The 17695-nt window shown below is 37.1% G+C and overlaps 1 protein-coding gene across 1 annotated transcript in view; it reads left to right on the top strand.

The window, feature by feature from the left end:
- The window catches only part of RSRC1 (arginine and serine rich coiled-coil 1), a 419337-nt gene extending 405798 nt beyond the window's left edge, over positions 1-13539 (top strand). Inside the window, exons 9-11 of the mRNA XM_059165055.1 lie at positions 4566-4672; positions 12088-12240; positions 12902-13539. Coding sequence (XP_059021038.1) covers positions 4566-4672; positions 12088-12240; positions 12902-12994 — 353 coding nt within the window. The 3' untranslated portion in view covers positions 12995-13539. The remainder of the gene's footprint in view (positions 1-4565; positions 4673-12087; positions 12241-12901) is intronic.
- The last annotated feature ends 4156 nt before the right edge of the window (positions 13540-17695 follow it).

The following is a 17695-nucleotide window of genomic DNA, read 5'->3' as shown; positions in this document are numbered from 1 at the left end:
TACTTTGATGCAAACAACTACCTTATTGTCAAACCACTTTTTATGGTTGTTTCTTAGGATATAAATCTAGTTATTGTCCAGAAAGTCTAAAATCCGCCAAATTTTTAGGTGTTTGTTGAATATACAGGAGCTCCTAATTCAGCTATGTATTCATATCAGCTTAGAGCAAGAGTTTAAACAGAGTGTGTGAATCATAATGTTACATTTTTCCTGCGGAGCCTAGCTTGTGAAAAAAAAAGAAAAATATGAAACAATACATTTCTTAAAGCACTAATTGGAAAAGCAAAAGACTGAAAACAACTCAAATGACCACCAATAGGGCATTGGTAGGGGAAAAAAAAATCATAAAACAGATAACTATACAGCTGTAAAATAGAATGGGAAAGTCTCTGTACTAGGGTGGAATTATATTAAAGATATAATGTGTAGTATGTTAATTTTGTGTAAGAAAGAAGTGAATATGTATACTTATATTTTCAGAAAGAAAAAAAGGAAGGATAAAACCGAAATCTAAAACTGGTTACCTGTGGATTGGGGGAAGACCTGAGAGAATGGGATAGGAAAGGAAACTTAGACTTCTCTGAATGATATTTTACATTTTGACTTTGGAATCAGGTGTTTTATGCAACTAAAAAATAATATTAAAGACAAGAAATAACAATTGTTGTCAAGGACATGGAGATAAAGGAACCCTTGTGTACTGTGGGAATGTTAGCTGGTGCAGCCACTCTGGAAAACAGTATGAAGTTCCTCAAAAAGTTAAAAATAGAAATATCACATGGTCCAGTAATTCCATAATTCCACTACTAGGCATTACCCAAAGAAAACAAAAACATAAATTCAGAAAGATAATATGCACCCCTATGTCTTTTGCAGCATTATTTACAATAGCCAAGATATAGAAGCAACCTCAGTGTCCGTGGACAGGCGAATGGGCAAAGATGTGGGGTGTGTATATACATACACACAGACACACTGGAATATTACACAGCCATTAAAAGGAAGAGATCTTGCCATTTGCAACAACATAGATGGACCTAGAGACTATTTAAGGGAAATAAGTCAGAAAAAGGAAAATACCATATGATTTCACTTATATGTGGAATCTAAAAAAACAAAACAAATGAATAACAAAAAGCAGATTCAGATTTGTATTCTATAAATACAGAGAATAAACTGCCAGTTGCCAGAGGAGAGAGGGGTTGGGAGATGGGCAAAATGAGTGAAGGGAAATGAGAGGTACAGGCTTCCAGTAATGTAATGAGTAAGTCTTGAGAACAAAAGGTATAGTATAGAGAATATAATCAATGGTATCATGATAGTATTTTATTATGATAGTAGCTACACTTGTGGTGACCATAGTATATAACATATAATTATATCTAGTAGTATATAACATGTAATAACATATGAATTACTATGTTGTATATCTGAAACTAATGTAACATTATGTGTCAACTATACTCAAATAAAAAATACTACTATTAGGGAGATCTAGGTAGCTCAATTGGTTAAGCATCTGCCTTCAGTCTGCCTGGGGTCATGGGATCATGTCCCACATTGGGCTCCGTGCTGAGTGGGGAGCCTGCTTCTCCCTCTCCCTGCGCTTCCCCCTACTTGTGCCCTCTCTCTTTCTCTCTGACATATAAATAAGTTAAATATTTTAAAAATTTATTAATATTAATCACAAGAACAATAAAACAGAAAGCAAGAACTCCATAAAAAATGAATTAAAATAAATTGAACCTAGCTATGTATCTTGTTGGTAGCCTAAGAACATGGAGAATTATTTCAGGTAACTCTAGAGTATACAGTTTTGACATTTCATCAGTGGAATAATTCCTGACATCAAAAAGAATCATAAAGAGGGGCACCTGGGTGGCTCAGTGGGTTAAAACCTCTGCCTTTGGCTCAGGTCATGATCTCGGGGTCCTGGCATCGAGCACCACGTCGGGCTCTCTGCTTGGCAGGGAGCCTGCTTCCTCCTCTCTCTCTGCCTGCCTCCCTGCCTACTTGTGATCTCTTGTCTGTCAAATAAATAAATAAAATCTTTTAAAAAAAAAGAATCATAAAGAAATTTTAAACTGTATTAATTCATCTTGTTAATCGTGATATTAATCTTTTTACTTTGAAACTAATACATACTCAACTCTCATATTAAGAGAAACAACTAACAGCGCCTGAGTGGCTCAGTGGGTTAAGTGTCTGCCTTTAGCTCAGGTCATGATCTCAGGATCCTGGGATCGAGCCCCACATCAGGCTCTCTGCTCAGCGGGGAGCCTGCTTCCCCCTCTCTGCTTGCCTCTCTGCCTACTTATGATCTCCTCCTCTCTGTGACAAATCTTTAAGAAAAAAGAGAGAGAGAGAGAGAAACAACTAATACTTTTGATCATATCATTAAGACTTAAGTTTTTTTTTTTTTTAAGATTTTATGTATTTATTTGACACAGAGAGAGATCATAGGTAGGCAGAGCAGCAGGCAGAGAGAAGGGGAAGCAGGCTCCCCGCTGAGCAGAGAGCCCGATGCGGGACTCAATCCCAGGACCCTGAGATCATGACCCAAGCTGAAGTCAGAGGCCCAACCCACTGAGCCACCCAGGTGCCCCAAGACTTAAGAGTTTGAAAGTGAGAGAAAAGACAAAGATATATAAAATCAGAGACCTTAAAAGTCCTCTAATCTTTAATTTGATTGCTAGTATCAGCATGAACTCATATCACTTTTTTTTTCCTTAAAGTATGCATTTCCTGTCCTACCCACTGAAAAAGCTGAGAAGCAGTGACAATCCAGGAACAGTGAACACCCCTGGTGCCCCAGTTACTGTCTTTAAATAAATATCATTTCCCACTCAAAGGAGTCTGAGCCCTTTGGAGAAATGGCTAAGTTGAGGTCTCAGGCAGGAACTGTGCAAGATGAGCCTAGAACATCTTCTCACCCCTTTACTATAAGCAGTCATATCAAAAGGATGAAGGACCAACTTCAGGAGGTCCCCACTGCCCAAAGGTAGAATAACTGAGCAACAAAATATGAAAATGATTACATACAATAAAATATATTAAGCATATAAATATTCAAGAACTCATAATGCTTACCTCTGGATCACAATCGACAAGTAAAGGGGAAAATTAAACATTTATTCTACCTTTCCTGTACAGACTACTTCACAGTCAGTAAGGGAAGTCCTTCATAACAGAGAAATCAGAGCTAATAAATGCAGGGAGAATAATAGAATTAGAAAAATCACCCATTTTGCAACATCTCATGAAATGATGGATCGAATCAACAAACATTAATGTCTGCTGAAAACAATAAGTGAGAGGTTGGTGAAGAACTTTATAATAGAGTCAGGCCAACATCACCTTAGACCCACTGATCAATTTTAACATCCTTAAAACTGGGAGAAACACATCCCAATACAGTGTAATGAGAATTACACATCACCTATGATGTATCCTTGACCAAAAGAAATTGAACCTGAAGTAATCCAGCCTCTAGATCTAATTATTGGTTTACATGAAATTTGAGGAATAGAGGAACATGTTAAATGACATCATGAGAATAAAATCAGCCAGATCTAGAATGTAGAAAATTTTCAAATGTGAATAATCTATTCCCTTCAATAAATAAATGGCAATGGAAGGGACAAACTGAAGACAGTCAGTCATTAAAAGGGATTTAAGATACTTATCAACAAGGTCTAAGGTATGGACCTTGTTTGGATCCTGTTTCAAACAATTTGTAAAAACGACTTTTGTTTTAGACAATCAGTGAAAATTAAACATGAACTGTATAAGATGATATTAAGGCATTATTCATAATATTATCAGATGTGAAGATGGTATTGTAATTATATTACTGTTTGGTTTTTTTAAGTCTTTATCTGAAATTCCTACTAAATATTTAGGGGTGATACAGCACGATATCTGGAAGTTACTTTTGAGTACTCCAGGTCTACCCAAGAAAATGAAGTGAGGGGCAACTGGGTGGCTTATTGGTTAAGCATCTGCCTCATGATCCCAGGGTCCTGGGATTGAGCCCCTCGTGCTCCCCGCTCAGCGGAGCCTGCTTTCTCCCTCTTCCTCCGCCTGCCGCTCTGTCTACTTGCGCTCTTTGTCAAATAAATAAAATCTTAAAAAAAAAAATGAAGTGAGGATGAATAAATATGAAGTAACAGAGTTCCTGACTATAGAAGCCAGGTGATAGGTGCAAATGGATTCATTGTGCTAATTCCTTTTATATGTATTTCCATGATAATTTTTTTTTAATATTTAAGGCCCTCCCCCAAGATTAGCCCAGATTAGCTTGGATCGTTATAGCATTGCTTTCTCAGCAATGTGTTATTAGGTTTTAGGTGAGAGCCTTGGTGTGTAGGAATGTGATATTTGTGGATCTCAAGAGGAAAGTGTTTTTTTTGTTAGAACGTAACTATAACATCTTTTCATCCAGTTAAATTCCAGAAGTCATAAAAATTACTTCATAGAAAGAAAGAAGCTTGCTTAGAATAGTGTTGTTAACAAGCTTACACACCAAAATATACTGACATTATACCCCCCCCCTTTTTTTTTAGACCAAGCCACCCTGGTCGAACAAGTAAAAAGAGTAAAAGAAATTGAAGCCATTGAAAGTGATGCTTTTGTTCAGCAGACATTCAGATCAAGTAAAGAAGTCAAAAAGGTAAGTTTTCATCCAGACATTATGAATAAGCCTTTAGATTCCCACTGAGGAGATGCTTTATTAATGGATTTTACTTAAATGTAAGTGCTTCTTCTAACAGATAGATGAAGTAGGGTGAGCGAGCGTCAGCGTGTTATTGAGAGAGAGAGAATGAATCAGTGAGAAGCAGTTCAAGTTTAACTTGTAAAAATATATCTGATGCCATTTTTATTTTAAAATTCACTGAGAAGACAAAGTAAAATGTCAACAGTTCTAAAGCAGTAATATGCATTTCATGAACATATAGTTTTCTTTTCAAGTGTCTGCATCGACTTTTTGAATTGACACTGCTAGAGAAAAGTTAGAAGAGAGCTTTAACAATCAGATTATTACCCAAATAGTAACACGTATCTACACTCTTTGCCCAGATGGGTATCACTTATTCAGCTCCAAAACTCAAAAGGAGTTTTGATTGGCATTTTATTTCTGTTGAATATTGCATATATTCTTTCAGTTATTATCAGGGCTGCCTTTAGGAATCTGTTCCTTTAGTCAGAAAAGGCATTTCACTGTAATCTGCATGTATTCTTTAATAACATGCATGTAATGAAGACATGGTATTATTACCACTTATTCAAAAATATGCTGTATCTGTAAATGAATTAATGACTGTAAAATATCCTGCTGACAAATTTATCTTAATTCATCTATTTTTTTTCTCTGATACTAGATATTTAAGTAGTTGTAAGCCTGAAGGTATGACATACATGTTTGTAAATATCCATTCTTAGCCCCTTAAGATCAAGTTTTTCAAGATGGAGTTATCTGCTTAAGGTTCATATTATTTCTTTTCACACGTGATCCCAAAGTCATCCTCCGCCCACATTGTCCCAATACAGATTCTGCCCACAAGTACAAGGAGATGTCTGCCTCTCACACCCTGGTTAACTCCCAAGTCCTTTTTCCCATTTACTGACCTGATAGGTAGCCAGGCAAAAATTGACCTTCTGTTTTTCTATTAGCATTTCTTTTATTGCTAGTGACATGAACATCTTTTCAGTTACCATACACATTTTAAATCTTCCTGGAGAGGTGACTTGAGCATGTGCTGCGTGCCTGGGTGCACAGCACCAGCCAGCCCTGGTTAGCCGTGGTCGCCGCCTCCATTTGCCAATTTCATTTGAACTTTTTGTAGTGTACCACCACGACTCCTATAAAATGGTGGAACTGTAAAATGGACATCCATAAGTATAGTTGCTCATTTTATTTAATATCTTACTCTTGAATATCTTACATATTTAAAGGTCATTCATATGTCCTAAAAGAATTGTAATATTTGTTTTCTGAGGTTCACCCTGACTTCCCAGGTCTCAGTGGACTCACTGAAGATAAACGGCATTTTCTTTCTGTGGAAATATTTATTCCTCTCTAGTTACTACACCAGGTTTTCCACTAAACAACTTTTCCCCTTTTGATAGTAATTATTAATAATAAACTTATTTGGGGACCCCTGGGTGGCTCAGTCAGTTAAGCGGCTGCTTCCAGCTCAGGTCATGATCTCAGTGCCCTGGGATCGAGTCCAGGTTTGGCTCTTTGCTCAGCAAGGAGTCTGCTTCTCCCTCTACCCTTTCCTCCACCCCACTCGTGATCTCTCTGATACTCTCTCAAATAAATGAAATCTTTTTAAAAAATTATTTTAAAAAATAATAATAAACTTATTTTTAATTCAATTATTTTCCCTCCAAGATACTGGCAGCTCTTCCAATAGCAAGCAAATTGCTAGCGAAACCAGCAATGAGCAAGGAAATTGATCAGAAGTGTACCTGATATAGAGGAAAGAGGGTGGAACTTAGGACTCAAGGGGAGAGTTTGAATTTTAACTTGCAAACTTCCTGCCATGATTTATGGTCTTTAGCAAATTTCTCAACCTCTTCAGTCCTCAGTTTCCAAATTCATAAAATAGAACCAAAAACACCTACGTTTTGGAGTTATTGAGGAATAAATATAATGAGTATCAAATATCTAACCTGGCTCTTGATCCAATAAATGCTTATTTTTAGATAACATACTCTAGTATCTAAATTGTTTTATATCTACGTACATTCTGTAACTAAGCAGTGCTTAAAAACTTCTACTGTAGGTGCTCATTCTGTCTTAAGTAGCAACACCTCACCCCATTTACATTTTTTAATCTTCCCCAAGTTTCCATGCTCACCAGTAAGGCAGACCTCTTGCTGAAAAACACAGAAAATCTTTAGATCTGATTTTACCTTTAAAGTCTTTTGAAAAGTGTTAATGTAATAATATCAGTATATTTCCATTTCAGAATAATGTTTTCACCTCACTGCAGCCACTAGAAAAGTTTTAAAAGATTATTTCCCATAACATCTGAAGGTTATTTATCTTAAGCTAACTGACTAAATCCAAGGGAAAAAGTCTTCTTCCTAAATCTCTAACTAAACCCAGTATAGTTAAATGGCTTTCCATCAGACCAGTATAAAGGAATTTCACCTATATCTCTGATCAAAGGGATCATCATTATTAATTATTTTAATAATTAGTTTCTGTTTTAGTTTTCATTGCCAATTTGGAATTTTCTCTCACCTTCAGTATAGCTTTTCTTGCACTTCTAATTCAGATGCCACCATAAGGGATAGGGAAGACTAAGATGAAATAGGGTCCTCCTGGGGCACCTGGGTGGCTCAGTTGGTTAAGCATCTGACTCTTGATTTCAGCTCAAGTCATGATCTCAGGGTCATGAAATCAAGCCCCACATAGGGCTCCATGCTCATCAGGGAGTCTGAGATTCTCTCTTTCCCTCTGCCTCTCCCACCTCGCACGTGCTCTCTCTCTCTCTCTAAAATAAATAAATAAATCCTCCCAGTTTCAAAAGGAACATTCATGAATCTGTGTGAGAGCAACTCATCTACTGTTTTAGCTGTCTTTTGAAAGAGGTGCCCCTGAACAATAATTCACACAAAGAAATAAAATCAATTCTGGAAAGTCTTGAGCTGGCTAGTGTGATGGAGAAGCAAACGCAGCCTAGAAATACTAATGCAGCACTGTGAGCTGGGCCACTTAAAAATGTATTTAATTAGGGGCACCTGGGTGGCTCAGTGGGTTAAAGCCTCTGCCTTCGGCTCAGGTCATGATCTCAGGGTCCTGGGATCAAGCCCCACATGGGGCTCTGCTCAGCAGGGAGCCTGCTTCCCTTCCTCTCCCTCTGTCTGTCTCTCTGCCTGCTTGTGATCTCTGTCTTCCAAATAAATAAATTAATTAATTTTTTAAAATGTATTTAATTAAAATATTTTACCAACATCTTTATTTCTTTCCTCTAAAATTAAAACCAAATAAAAATCTTGGGTTTAGCCGTTGAGAAGCAGTGGTCAAAAACATGAGATGTAGGGTCAGACAGATGTGGGGTCAGGTCTGATTCTGCCATTGACTGGCTGTGTGTCCTTAAACCACATGAGAACCCCATGGCTCTCTTATCTTAAAAGGAGGTAATAGCCCTAGCAGAAGTTTTTTATAAGGATGAGCAAGATACTTTACATAAAACAGTTAGCCAAGTGCCTGACACTCAGGAAATAAAAGCTGTTATTATTCTTTCTCTCCCTGCTTCTGTTCCACCTCTTCCTCTTCCTGAATGCTGAGGGCTGCATTTGGCTATAGCGTTCTTTTTTTTTTTTTCTTTTTTTAAGATTTTATTCATTTATTTGACAGACAGAGATCACAGTGGGCAGAGAGGCAGGCAGAGAGAGTGTGTGGGAGAAGCAGGCTCCCCGCTGAGTAGAGAGCTCAATACGGGGCTCTATCCCAGGTGCCCCTGGCTATGGCGTTCTTAAAAGGAATTGGAGATGCAAAGATTCTCATTTTGGTTAGGTCACAGCTTGTTTTATGTAATTTTTTATGGTTTATAGACCCTAAAATTCTCATTGGAGCCTTGGTGACCTATTGTATTACTAAGCAAATAATTAAAAAATTTACTTCACAGCTTACGTAGTAGCTTACTGGTTCAGTGTACAGACAGAAGCTTCAGGCCAGTTTGTTTCAACACAGCATTCAGAAACATTAAAACACTAACCAAATGATGTAAAACAATGTTGTAACATCGCCCCACTTTGTTTTTTATATTTAAATAATTTAAAGTGATGAAAATAATAATGGCTATCATTAATGCTAGACATTTAACATATTTATCTAAAATACCAGTAACCTTTATTTAACACTAAGCAAGCTAAGGCTCAACAAATTTTAGAACCCATGGTCAAAGTACTAATAAATGACAAGAAAGAACATTCACACAAAATTGATTCAACCCCAGACCCCATGTTTGTTTTTAGTCATTCGGTGTTATAATTGTGAACTCAGTGCACATTCCTATTGACGTATAAAGCATGCATGCATTCACTAATGGGGGAATATGCTTTTAAAAAAAAAAATGGCATTTACCTTAGTGAATGTACAACAGTCTAAAGTATTAGCCATCCAACACTGGACTTTTGTTAGTCACTGCATTTCAAAATGATCAGAAAAGCAGTGATGGGCCAACAGTGAATAAATTTACACTCAACTGTAATATAAAACAGAAGGCCAATTTATTAGTTTAGAAAATGATATCCCTTTCCAGTTTCTAAAATGTCTGTGTCTGCAATATAAGGTAGCAATTCAGGATGCCCAAGAAGCTGAATTATTTATCAGGAGATTACTTAGCAAAGGGAGGTAAATTATCTTAAGGACCATTTCATCCAGATCATGGGGAGATAGGGGCTATCCCTGATGCATAGCAAAGTCTAACTCTCTTGAGGACTAAGTTACTGATGACCCAGGTTTCAACATCTTTCTCTTCTGGATAGCTCTATGTACATTGGCATAAAGTTTGTATCCCTGAAAAAGGCTTCTCTATACTCACAACCTCTTCAACTGATAGTCTTCACCAGTGTGAATTCCACTAATTAAGCTAAAGAGCTGTTACCAGAAAGTGGCTATTACCAACAACATTCTAGACATTGTGTCTCTGTCAACACATATCGATTTAACAGGTTAACTCTCTGCAATCATCTCTCTCTTATGTGAGTAGATAATCTGATAGCCTCTGCTAGATCATCAGCTTCAGGAACCAAGATGCAGTTTGTTTCCAAACTGCTGTCTCAGACAAGCTTATTGCCAGTAATTCAACCCTGAAATGGTTGTCGCTGGCAGATGTTCAGAAAGAGGGTAAATAACCTTAAGCAGCAGGGTCTAACTTACTCTTTTTTCCTTGGAAGTCTGTTTTAAAACAAGTTTTCCAATCCAAACCACCAGGTGGCAGTGCTACTCAAAGCCAGATACTTGATAGTGGCTCTGTTGAGGTTTTTTGTTGTTGTTGTTGAGTTTTTTTTAATAGTCGAAATTTCTCCAGCAGTTTTCCTCACTTAAAGAAGCAATTGATGATTCTTGTCATATATTTTTTAACTACCCATTTAAATAATAACTTCCATGCTCTGATCCTAATCTCTGAAAACTTTACCTGAAATGTGTATAAGCACTTCTGAAAGAAAATGTTAATGTACTGTAGGTAAAAACAAAATGAGATCAGTTCACTGATATAAGAGAATGTTACCTCTGCCACCTGAATATGTGTGATCCACATCTTTGACAACAAGAATAACAGCACTCCACAATTCTTCGAGGCAGTTCAATACCGCCAGTCTAAGCCCCATCAAAGCACAGCTAAGACAGGCAGAATGACATGCTCCTCTATTCTCTGATTGTAGCATAGACTACCAAAAAAATGATGTCTGGACCTCATTGGATTAGCATACTTCCCACCTTTCCCTGCTGCAGAATGTTGGGCTTTACTGATCTACATCCTTGGTTTTATAAAGGGTCAGTATAATATCACACAGGCCTGTAGACCTTCTCGGCCCAGTATGTTGAAGACAGAAAAGTTTGACACCTGGTGATGGAGGTGTGGGGGAGTACTGGCTTCAAAATACTAGAAGAAAACTGCCAAATATAACAGTTAATTCTTTAAGTATCTATATGTCCCTTGTTAAAATTTGCAGTTGTCTTTATTTTGATATCTATTTGTTAGTAATCTGTAGTTCCATTAGCAAAATGTAATCTCCATGTGGTACAGAGAACCTACCTATTTTACTCTCCCTTGTGTACCCAGTGCTTAGCAGTTAGTAGCACTCAATAAATACTGAAAACATGGAATCCAGTTCTAAGATAAATCATTCTAAGAAATGATTAACTAATTCATATAGATTTCATTTTCTAGGTGTTTTTTCCCAGTGACATCTGTTGTACCCTTCACTCAGAGAAGTGGATATTCAGAAGTAGCTAAATTAAAAGAAAATAGTGGTTCAAAAACTACACATATAGAATCAGTGGGTGTAGAAAAAAGGTTGAGTGGTGGAATTAATCTCTCAGTCATCTTGGGTTATTTTAACTTCCGATTTCAGTTTCTCATCTAGTCCATTTCATGTTATCCCTGCAGCCTTGCTGCTAGTTAGCCACTTTCCTGGCCTTTTCCTTTCTCAGATAGGGAGGCATCGGATTTAACCCAAGAGAGCACAACATTGCTGGTTTCTTCCAGGCAGCAGCAATGATTTACCAGTCCTCATGTCTGCAGCTCTGAGCCCAGTGCCTGGCCCCTTGTATGGCCCCTGAATGATGGAATATCATTCAGCAATAAAATGGAATGATGTACTGATACATGCTTCAGCCTTTCATGGATGAACCTTGAAAGCATACTCAATGAAAGAAGCCAGTCACAGAAAACAAAACAAACCACCACCAACAAAAAAGTACCTAATGTATGATCTTCTGTGTGAAGTGTCCAGAATAAGCAAACCCATAGTGACAGAAAAGAGATGAGTGGTTGCGTAGGGATGGGGAGGCTGGGAGAAGTGGGGATTAGCGAGTACTAATGGGTATGGGGTTTTGTGGGAGGATGATGAAAATGTTCTGAAGTTGCTTGTGGTATTGGTTGCAAAACTCTTGTGGATATGCTGAAAGCTATATGAATTGTGATATGTGAATTATATCTCACTGAGGCTTTTATTTAAAAAGCAAAAACTAAACAACCTTTGAATTTGCTTTTCACCTCTAAAGAGACCAGATGAATGCTGGAGCTTTGTTGCTTGTTTTGACTAATAGAATTTAGATTTATGAAATATGTTTCTCTATAGATAGACTCATACGTCCCAATTTCTCAAGAAAAATACGCTGATTATAAAAAAATGATCAACATTGTCTCCATGTTTTTGTATTTGTGGTCTTGTTTTAAGAATTGTTTCTTATTCAGTCACCCAGGGTATTTTTATGATTAGCAGTATCTCAAATAGACTAAATGAACAATTGCTATTCAAAATAAAAAATATTGTTAAGGCAAAATTTTAATTCATCTTGTGATCTAATTAATGAACTATTTCTGTATGATGTTTCAGTCCGTGGAACCTGGTGAGGTGAAGCACACAGCTGTGACATCAGGACCAGCACCAGGAGCTGCTGACCCCCCCAGTAGTGAGAAAGAAATAGATCCCAGCAGCATCCCCACGGCCATCAAGTACCAAGATGACAATTCTCTGGCCCATCCAAATGTAAGATCTTTAGATCAGAACAATTTCCACTGAAGTCTAGTTGACTTAAATGAGTTTAAACTGTTGTTATTTTGTGCTGGCGACAAGAAGCCTGTTGGAAGAAATGGATTTATATGTTCCTGTTGGCTAGAAATAGGCAGCTGACCCCTGTCCCTTAGAGCAGTTACATGGATTTGAAGCCAGTATGAGCCAAATCATTTTGTCTGACTTTTAGAAGTATTCTTTATGTAATTAACAAAAATAAGCAAAAAAAAAAAAAAAAGAAGTTTGGTTGTTTTTTAAATCTAGCATTAAAGATCTAATTCTGCCTGAGCTCTAGTTGGCTCATTGAATTGAGCCTGTCATCAACATATTTTGCTCTCTGCTCTGAAGTCGTGGCATTCCACTGTGTCTCTGAGAGAGTATGTAGGAAATAAACTTCACAAAATGCACCATAAAATTGTTAACAGACAATGTTGATATTAGTCCTTTTCTCCAGGACTTTCTGAACATTATTAATTCCAAATAGATTATCTTCAGTTGAGAAGTCACCAAAAGTTTAAACAGCATCCAAATCTTGTGCTAAAAGATGTATTCTATAAAGGTAATTTATGTTGCATAAGGGCAAATCCAAATTATTGGCAAACAGTAACATTTTTTCTTTTTCTTTTTCTTATTTCAGTTATTTATTGAGAAAGCTGATGCTGAGGAAAAATGGTTCAAGAGATTAATTGCCCTCCGACAAGAAAGGCTAATGGGTAGTCCTGTGGCCTGAATAATATACAGATGGTTGAATTAACAGTAACATTGGAAATTTAGGTTTTTAAATCCCAATATTAACTTTTTACTCTTAAAAAGCAGTTAGCTGATAATGTAAAAAGGTACTATTTCATTCATTTCTCATGTAGGCTTGAATATTTGCTGATTTGAACTTAACCAAACATTGTGAATATTAAAACTAGTATAAAATTTAACAATGCATGAAAATATCATACTGTTAATAAAAGTATCAGTGGTAAAATAAATGATACACAGTAGTATTTGAGTAAAATTGGAAAATATCAAGCCATCATTTAAAGACACAATTTTGATTAATCATGCATATGTAAGAATCAAACTATATGCTATCCATGTGAGATTTCATCTTCCATGTATTATTAAACCATTTTGAGTCTTTTTTTTCACATTATTGTAAACATTTAGGCAGAATAAAAAGCACTCTAAACAATCTAAGCAGAATGAGCATGTTAATCTTAAAGGAAAAACATATTTTTAAAACATTTCTTGAAAATTAAATAAATTGAAAATTTATTACTTAGAGATCAGCATATACTAAGTGTTCCTTTTAAAAATATTAGCAGATCCTGGCTCATTCTCCTAGAAACATATGTTCATACTAGACCTCATCAGTTGACCAAATACCCATGATGGGGAAATCATTTCTGAGGAAACTGGTAAGAGCTCTCACTTCAGTCTTACTTACCCAACTTTTAGTCCCTGCAGAGAAAGCCAGCTAATTGTAATTTTGATAAGGCTATTTGTCATTGTAGAATACCTTTCTGCAGTAGCTGAATGAAAATCAAGCATGCTTTCCATACTAAACATGCCAGAGATGAGGATTTCTAGGCCTTGCCTTACAAAACTAGTTTTCAACAGCTGACATGAATATTTCCCTTCTATTTTGTTCTGTTGTCTGGTCTCACTCTAATTTGGTGTCTGTGAAGACTGTGCCTCAGAATACAGTATAAACCGGAAAAGTTTGGGGGCGAGGATTACCAATATGTAAAGCCATCTTTGTTGTATTTCTGAAACTACTAAAACTCTAATTCCTATAAAAATTGTAAAAATAGGGGTGCCTGCATGACTCAGTCAGTTAAGCATCTGCTTTCAACTCAAGTCATGATCCCAAGGTCTTGGGATCCATGTCCTGTATTAGGCTCCCTGCTCAGCCTACGTCTCCCTCTCCTGCTCCCCCTGCTTGTGTCTCTTCTCTCCCTGTTAAACAAACAAACAAACAAATAAATAAGTCTTTTAAAAAATAAATAAAGGGTGGCTCAGTTGGTTAAGTGTCTGCCTTCAGCTCAGGTCATGATCCTGGAGTCCCACATCAGGCTCCCTTCTCAGTGGGCAGCCTGCTTCTCCCTTTGCCCCTCCGGTCACTCATGTTCTCTCTCTCTTTCTCTCTCCCAAATAAATAAATGAAATCTTTAAATAAATAAATAGATTTTTAAAATATAAAGATCCCAGTTGCAAAAGGTATGGAAAATAAGCTAATGACAAAATACTTGTTTTCATATAAACGTGATTCACATTCTAAGTTGGTGCTAGTGGTCTTTTCTTGTCTTTTTCTCTTCTTTATTTAGCTGTAAGTGAAAGTGCCCAGCATAAACTCGGGTTCATGTGATCTTTAGTAAAAATACATACATTTTTAGTGACTAAAGGAGGGATTACAGTTTTTGAAATATTTTGTAGTTCATTCCTTGCATAACTTGTAAACAGTAAAAGGACTCTCACTCCTTTGGAAAGTATATTTTACAAGACTCTGGATTGTCATTTGGTCCACTAGTTTATTCTCCAGAGAACCTGGACTAGGCATTTTTTTCCAGTATGCCTAACGCTCCATACTTATAACTAGTGAAAATATTGTGATCTGTTTTAATTATATTTAACACCAGTGTTCCTTTATGGCAAGTACCCCAAACACAGAAGTTTAAATTACAGTTGATTTGTATTTTAACGCTAGATTTTTCAAAGACATGGAGAATCAAGTTGTTTTTTGATTCACTAAACTTTAGTCCCTGCAGGAACTCAATGACTATTCTCCTCCTTCCTGATTTCCAGTATGATTCATTTTAATATATTATTAACTTCATTTACCTACATTCCTATTGAAGACTACAATATTACCACATAAGCCAAATCAAATTTAATGAGAAAGACTTCAGAGAACAATATCAAATATATCACCATACCCAAGCTAGGTGATGCATCCTGGCCTTCTTTAATATCCTAATGTAATGAGTCTATAAAACACAACAATCCCTTTCATGTCACTTGAGTAATGATAACAATTTGGACTTACATGAGACCTTGGTGTTTATTGAAACATTGATTTCATACAGAATGATGAGTGCTCGTAATATAAGTTGGGTTTTCATTTCTGACTACATTCTTAGGGAAAATGGAATAAAAGCATCACGTCATTCCTCTGCTTCACTTTAGTATCCTCACCGATAAAATGAGGATGCTAAGAGTGGACCTGCCTTCTTTGATTTTTCGGCAAAGTAACATAAAAGAATGCCCTTCATAGAAAAAGTTTTCTGTGTGTGCCAAAATAACATTTTAGCATGCTAGCCAGCTTAAGGAAATATGGAACAGATAGTTGCATGAGTAATGGTGTGAAAAGCTGCACTCCAACATCGGTGTACTCTTTATGTATGCGCTTGAAATACCATGGTCAGTGGACTCCATCCCAGCTTTGTCCCCAGCTCTCCCTAATCTCCCTCCCTGCCAAGAACACAGGAAACCCTATTTGCTCTGCAGTTAATGACCTATACCATCCACTTACTTGAGGGATCTCAGGTTTTCTTCAGTCAAATTTACCCACTTATTCATTAATCTTTTTTTTCAATACCTAGTTTGTCCTGGGCACCATAAGTGCAGTTGAGTACACATGGGTGAGTCTAGTGGGGATCCTGCCTCCAAAAGGTTTAGTTATGAAGCTCAGACATGTATATGACATAAGATATACAATACTTAGTGGCAGAGCAGAAAACATGGTGGCAGTGAAAAGAGAAATTATTCCAAGTTAGAAAATTAAGGAAGTCTTCATGAAAGAAATCACAACTGATGAAGACTTGAAGAAAGATGGCTCTGGAGCCGCAAGGTCTCTCAGCCAGCCATCCACCTCCATCTTCCTAATAGTTGCCCTGGAAGGTTGGGAACTATCTAACCCATGGAAGTTCTAACCCAGAGAAGAATCCCTCTTGCAAAAGACCTAGATGTCCCTGCCTCTCAATTTTATGAAAAATCCAGGCAAAATTTGAGGTTCCTGGTATACCCTTCGGCTTTTCCTGACCATTTCTACCTTTCAGTGGAGAATTGGATAAATAAGCCAAGCCTTCATTTGGCCACTGGTATCAACAGTCTTGTATCACTACCAAGATGACATGAGCCGAGATATGCAAAGAAAACTGAAAGGAGACTTCCAGTACCTTTGAGAGCATCATGTCTGGCGGTAAGGCCTTGCACGGCCATGTGGATCCCTCTGCATTCCCCCAATATGCTTTGTTTTTCCACTGTGTACTGTTATAGAAAGCATTATTTGGAACTAAAAGATAGAGTCCACTTGTCTGGTTAGATCCTACCCCAAATTTTCCTTTCATTTGGGCATCCAGTGAAAATCTTTAAGTGTACAAATAAGATAGTAATAAAAGCTGGAAACGGAACAAGACAGGTGACATTTTGGGTCACTGAACTATGGATGAATTGATCTGGAATTCTTGTACCCATATTACTCCTTCCCCCATTTCCCTATCCCCAAATTCCTTTTGAATATAGAAGGAATTTTATTTAAGAATTATTTCTTCTAGAGAGAGAGCAGTGAAGAGAGGGAGAGAGAGTCTTAAGTAGACTTTGTGCTGAGCATGAAGACCCTGAGATCATGACCCTGAGCCAGAACCAAGAGTCGGATGCTTAACCAACTGTGCCACCCAGGTGCCCTGACAGAAGGAGTTTTAAACAAGCTCTTGGCCATTACTCAATTGATAGAGTACTCGAATTATTTAGACAGTGTTTAAATGCCATCTTTTAAATGTAAGCTTAACTCCTTGGAACTCCATTCTGGAATAATGAAAAAGCACGTCATCTTCATAAGAAAATACTTGAGTCTTTACCACAGAACAGGAGTAAAAATAAAGGTGAGAAAGAACATTTTGTGAATTCTCTAATCATCTTCATCTTTTATGTAATAAAAGACCTGTAAGGGGTGGACCCTGTAAGGGGTGGACGTTGATCAATATATTTAACTGGTGGGTTTTTCTAAATCAAAACACTCTTCTCTCTATTTCCAAGTTATTTTTGGCTGTCATTGTACACCCAGGATCTAGCCCATTCCTGATACAAAGAAAGCTCTCAATAAATATTTTCCAGTGAAAGAAGAATGAATTTGCCCATGTCAGATGAGCCATCTATTTATCAGTCTGGTTATTTAAATTAAGCTGTTTGGAGCCAGCACAAAAAATAAATAGGTGTCTATGTGTATACCAAAAGAACTGACAGTACAGTCTCAAGGAAATGCTTGCACACCCGTGTTCATAATGGCATTGTTCACAATAGCTAAAACATGGAAGCAACCCCAAGTGTCCATGGATGGATGAATGGAGAAGCAAATGTGGCGTATGCACACAATGGAATATTATTCAGCCTTAAAGACGAAGAAAATATTAAGCAAAATAAGTCAGTCAAGGAAAGACAA

Source organism: Mustela lutreola, chromosome 2 (assembly GCF_030435805.1).
Source record: "Mustela lutreola isolate mMusLut2 chromosome 2, mMusLut2.pri, whole genome shotgun sequence".
Classification (NCBI taxonomy): Eukaryota; Metazoa; Chordata; class Mammalia; order Carnivora; family Mustelidae; genus Mustela; species Mustela lutreola.
The sequence above is the reverse complement of the archived record's forward strand: the minus strand, read 5'-3'. Positions and strand labels throughout refer to the sequence as shown.